The sequence below is a fragment of the Zingiber officinale genome, chromosome 9B (assembly GCF_018446385.1).
Source record: "Zingiber officinale cultivar Zhangliang chromosome 9B, Zo_v1.1, whole genome shotgun sequence".
NCBI classification, from domain to species: domain Eukaryota; kingdom Viridiplantae; phylum Streptophyta; class Magnoliopsida; order Zingiberales; family Zingiberaceae; genus Zingiber; species Zingiber officinale.
Genome location: NC_056003.1, coordinates 42,266,443 through 42,272,442, shown reverse-complemented (window position 1 = coordinate 42,272,442; position 6,000 = coordinate 42,266,443). Strand labels below are relative to the sequence as shown.

Below are 6,000 nucleotides of genomic sequence, written 5' to 3'. Positions count from 1 at the left end.
CTAATTAAAAGATAATGTACCGCAACAAAACACTAGTTTGAATATTAAATATTTAACTATATCATATACAACGGATATTGTGCACCAATAAATTCACTACACAACTAATATACACTTAAAGTTCAATCTCTAAAATATTAATCCCTGTCCCTAAAGCCAATGGTACCATGGTAGGATATCTAGATTATCACCCAAGTACTCGCGGTTCGAACCTCAGCTACAGTATATTTGTAAAAAAATTTCCTCCAAATGAAGAGCGTAATCAAAGGATACTGAGCTTTTGGACTAGCAACCGCTTATACTTTCTGATTTACCAATTGATCACCCTTGAAATAATCAATTAAATTAATTGAGATTATTATTATTTTTCTTCTAAAATATTAATCCCTAATTCAATTCGAATATTGATACTTTTACTATTTTTCTTAGTATTTTATCACTCACCACTACATAACTCATGGAGGCAAAAAGCCCCTTCTTGCACCCCAACCCCAATTTCATAGGAAACACACTAGCCAAGGTGCCATGGCCAACAAACTTTAATGGTTGATGAAACACAATTGATAATTTTCAAACAAATTCAAATCGAATCTAAATTGATATTTTTTTTATTAGATTTCAAACCAATTCCAAACGGTAGAACAGAGCCACCATCAACTGCAACTGATCTTCCATTTCTCCCTCAAAGATCAGATCTTTTTCCTTCTCCGTCCTTCAAAAAATGCCGACGGGGAGCTCTCCATCTGATCGAAGGAGAAGGTACCAAAGAAGAAGAAGAAGAAGGTTTCTACTCCAGTCGAAGCATTCGCCTCAGGGCCATGGTGGCCAAGTACTCGCCCACCGCCGGCGCGTCCTTCTTCAAGGAGAACCGCGGCAGCGGCAGCGCGCTGGGGGCCGGTGAGTTCGCGAACCCCGACCCGGCGTAGACTTCCGCTGCTTTCCGGGGAGTGTGCGGCCGACCCAAGGCGGCACCTTTCGCGTGTACGGGGGCTTTCGCTGGCTTCGGCAACCGCTCCCGCTGCTTTCCCAGGGAAGAGCGTCGCTGCTGCGGCCTAGGGTTAGGGTTCGCGGCGGGCCTGCTGCGGGGCTGGAGGATGTCGTAGGGGCGCAAGACCTGGGCGGCCATGGCGGTCGATTGAGGGCATAGATCGACGGAAGCTTTTTCGATCGAGGAGATCGGGGAAGGCGATTAAAAGGGGGAGAGAAGTAGCTGGCTCGATTTGGAAGGAAGCTTAAGCTATTGCCAGGTGACTTCGGCGAATTCACCCGACCGACCGTTGACCGAGCCAACTCGGCGTGACGCGTAGCAGCACGCCATTGACTTAGCCTTTTGCCTTCCGATTCGCTTCGCATCCGCCGACGCGGCAGCTGAATCCAGTGGGGCCTACTTGGATTGACTCCCGGATTCACCAGCGCTAGGAAGCTGACGCGTCTTTCGACGATTGGTATCCGGAGAAGGAGAGATTGATGGGATGCTGCAAAGGGGCAACTGAACAAGACAGTGACGGGGTTAAGACGGAACGTTACGACGCGGAAATTGTAAGCGTTACAAATTGACTGGGACAGTATGACTTGGCTTATTGTTATTTTTAAATAATATTCAAATATAAGGTTGTTATTTTTAAAATAGTGCCATAATTTATATCAAAAAACACCTTATCTCATGATTTATTCTAAAAATATTTTGTTGTAATATTATTATACACAAAACTCTCAGCATATGAGTCTTGAGAAAGGATCTTTATGATTGCGCCAACTTTACCGTTGTTGCAATATTATTAAAATAACTTTAATTAAAACTAATACATATTATAGTTTTACACAAGTAAGATTATTGAGCTTTTATAGTATTATTAAGTCATTTCAAGTATTTATTTATTTTTACTTAATCTATTGTTTTACTATTACACTTCACCCGTGGGGCACTAGAACACTTTCTTTCTTGAACAAGCAAGATGTTTACTATCCTCTTGTCTTGCACCCACTTTCATAAAAAGATGATCATACATATGCGGCAAAAGGGGATAGTGTTTATCTCAAGCGGTCTAATATCATCGGCTTAGATATAGATAAATAAATTACGAGAAGTTTCATCTAATAATAATAGCGCATGCAGAAGAGTGAGATAATCTGTGATATTTCCACACCCATTGAAATTCAACCCAAGTTTATCTGTGACTACGCCACTGGAAGTTGATCATCATCCACATTATCATTGTTCGTCCAATACCCCATTTCATTTTTCATTATTTCTATTTTGCTCTTGGAAGATACTTTACAAGTAAATTTAGGACGCTTAGTTATGCATGCTAAAGTGGTTCTCTAGCATCATAAGGAACTAAACTTGTTTTACCTCACAAACATTCTCTTACTTCAAAATTTTATTTGATATATCTTTAAAGAATTAATCATTTATTTATAAGGGATGAGACTTTTTCTTTAAAAAAACTCCATTAAATTATGTTTGTAAGAGGTTTTAAGACCCCTATTCAATGGCCCCTCTCAGCCTTTTAAAATAGGGTCCTTAAAAGCTCTTAAATCCAAAGGCCTACCAAGGAGGCAACCCTTAGATGAAGTATACCAACTCTTAGCACCATACCAACTCTTAGCAACCCTAGGCTAATTTGGTAAGCTTTTTTAAATAAATAAATTTATTATAATTATTATTAATTTTAGAATAATCAAGAACTACACATTACAATCTAGCCGTGAGCTTGTCTCGAGAGTTTGTCATGAGCTTAATTACTGCTCTTGCGAAGCTATTAGTTTTCGCGAGCTTATTAGCCATCGTGAGTCAGATGTTAGCATGAGTCCATCTTGCAAGCTCGTTATTTTTTTTTTCCATTTCTAATAGGTAAACAAAGGATGAATGAGGAAGTCTTTTTTTTTTCTTGTTCACTTCCACAAGGATGTTTACTCTTTTACTCTTAGCTATAGTCTAACCTTAGCAATTTATTGGAAAAAATGAGACAAAGTTGATCAAGAGATAAATTTTAAAGGGCAAATATCAAAGAGCACCCTTTATTATAATTTTCATCAAAAGAATGTTTCTTCTAATGAAAACATCAAAATAACACTTCTAATATATTCTCGTCTAGAAAATACCCTAATTCGAATGTTATTGTAGCAATTTATTAAAGTAAATAGATTTGATTTTTATTTTTATTCAATTTGATCAAAATTACTAATATAGAGCATTATTATAGCAATTTTATTTAAGTTGAATCAATTTGCTTTAACATGATTTACTAGCTACATCTAATTAACTATCACATCTTATAGCATCTAGGAGTTTTTTATCTTTTAAAAAATAGTACCATTTTGATTATTGTACCATTTTAAATTCATCCTTTCTATTTTGCAACCAACTAAACGACTAAGGAGACCATTTAACTATAGTACATTTTTTTAAGCCCTTTAAGAGTGTCCTTAACGCTCAAAATCCTAGATCTTAAAGAGAAAAGAAAAGTAAGATAAATAAGTACATCTAGCAAAGATAATCAATTGAAAATCGATTCGATTTAAGTGATCTATGCCCCAAGATTAGAAAATGAGACGAGTTCTCTAAGTGATGGTTTAAATCTCACTTAGTACATATTAATATCTAGACAATTAAAAAAATTAAACTATCTGTCAAGATTTATCTGTATTTTTTCATTTACTTTGATTGATGGGAAATTTTCATCAGTACAAAATGGATCACTTTCAAAATTAATTGAATCATTAGAGATAAATATTTTGAATATAAAAAATTAAAAATAAATGATTTAATGAAATAAAAGATGATATCATTTATTCTAATTGATTAGATATATCTTGAGGACCTTGTGAGAATTATAGAGAAAGAGGGAGTATTTTGGTCAAATCATTGTTTAGGGCGGGAAAAAAAAGGGGATGCACTGTTCACGCGGGAGAGAGGGGGGTGGTTTTGCTCCACTGGCAGGGGACTTCACGAAGGGCTCTCCATCACCCTCCTCTCCTCGCGCGGTGCCGGTGGTTGCTCCTCTCCTTTCCTTCTCCTCAACGCCATCTCCTCCACTCCTCTTGTTTTTCTCCGCCGCCACCACGTCCAGGAGAGGTGCTCGTTGGAGAAGGAGGGCACCAGGAAGAGGGAGGAGACCACTTTCTCCACCCACGGTGTCGGTCACATCCGATGCCGGCAGCTCTCTCTTTCCCTCTTTCTCACACCCGTCGGCATCCCAAACACCTCTCCTCTCACCGGTAGTCCTAGCGAAAGCCACCACCTCCTCCCTTCTCCACGCCGGCACCGCCAGGGAACACCGTCGTTGCCTCCTACAAGCCGACTCCGCCCAAAAACATCATCGTCGTCTAACCCACGCTGACGCACACCTTTGCCGCCTCTCACGCCAGCTTCTCGTCGCCTCCTCCTCAGCCGAGGAGGCTGCCGCCGAGCTGTCCCTCTTCTCCTCTCCTCCTCTCTCATCCGGCGTCCGTCGTTGCATTCAGTAGCTGCCATCGTAGCTAGCCACTAGGACGCACCTTGTCGTCGTCTCCCGTCATGAGAGCAGCAACTCCCTTTTCAGTGCCGCCACAGGGGCTTGCAACCACCACGCGCTGCAGCCTCCTTCGCCAGCAGCCTCCACGTGCTAGTATTCCATGTGTTGGCAGTCCACGCACCAACTTCACCCTGATTCCGATTATGTGTCACTGTTGTGTTCTGACCCTTGTGTTGATCCAGTTTGTGTGTCGTATCTCGAGCTACAACCGTAGTGCACCTCGCTATTGTGTTCTGGCATTCGTGCCATTATTATAGCCTGGCCTGCGTGTCGATCTCATATCTCGGCCTGCACGCTAATATCCTATCTCGACCTACGTGCCAATATTATATTCTGATCTGCTTGCCAAGGTCTCCGCGTCGTCAGATCTAGCTCTCTAATCTATTCATATTCATCTACTATTACGGGTCACGATAACTCGATCAGCATCCCGACTTACTCACCGATCCACCCGAGGGCATCCCCCTGGGCCAGGGTAAGTTCTTCATTCTTATTCTATGCATATTTCATTATTATACGTCTTAGTTTGTTACTTATATGTTCGTTGGATCTGCCTCGAGCATCAGGTACTAGGGACCGGGGTGACCCGTTCGTTGGCTGCAGGTAGCATTGACCACGGGACTTCTGATGACTTGGTCAACATAGAAGTCATCTCAGCATACCCCCCTCCTCTGGGACATCGTGATTCGGTCAACATTTCATCCACCTCACCTGATGGTCCGTCTGACTCAGATTCCGAACAAGATTAATTTAGTGTCATCTGTGGGAATCTTCTCCACCTGTTTTGGAAGGTGAAGATGGACAACGTCGAGAGGTTCTCTGCCATTATCATAGTCCCGGAGGATTTTGACAAACATATTATCTTCTCCCCTCGCTCCATGGGTATTCAGGAGTCGAGGGATTGACTTGGAGCTTCAGTTGGCCAACAAGTTAGTTTTCCATTATATTTTTTCCCCTACTCCACAGGTATTCGTGAGTCGAGGGATCGAGACAGATCCTTAGCTGGCTGGCACAGCTCCTCCATCAGGTACGTTATGAGCTCTGCTCCCTTTTTATAATTACAAGATCTGCTATATCTCCATGATAAGAGAGTAAGATCCTAGTCCCTGGATTAAAAACTTGGACCCTAGATTTTTAATCGGATATTAGGGGTTCAGCTCCCCGATCGAACATTAGGGGTACAACTCCCCAATCAGACACTAGGGACACAACTTCCTGATTAGTGACTCGCAGTACAGCTTCCCGATCAGGATCTAGGGGCCTCGCTCTTTGATTACAGGCTAGGGCCTTACTCTCCAATCAGGGACTAGGGGCCTAGCTCCCCGATCAGGTGTGGTATAGGCTCTGTACCCTTCACCATAGGGCTCTACATCCTCTTATTGCTATAGGCTATGCACCCTTCACCATAGGGTTTTGCATCCTCTTACTGCTATAAGCTCTGCACCCTTCACCATGGAGCTCTGCATCCTCTTGCTTCTATAGG

General features: G+C 41.9%; 1 protein-coding gene across 1 annotated transcript; it reads right to left on the bottom strand.

Annotated features, from left to right (window-relative positions):
• Positions 1–567: 567 nt before the first annotated feature.
• LOC122024173 lies at positions 568–1,195 on the bottom strand. The gene has a single exon (XM_042582730.1). It carries the CDS (start codon positions 1,124–1,126, stop codon positions 788–790), a length of 339 nt encoding a protein of 112 aa, XP_042438664.1. The 5' UTR covers positions 1,127–1,195; the 3' UTR covers positions 568–787.
• Positions 1,196–6,000: the final 4,805 nt, after the last annotated feature.

Coding starts and splice junctions, on each gene's coding strand:
- LOC122024173 (XM_042582730.1), bottom strand. CDS start 1,126: ATGGCCGCCCAGGTCTTGCGCCCCTACGACATCCTCCAGCCCCGCAGC.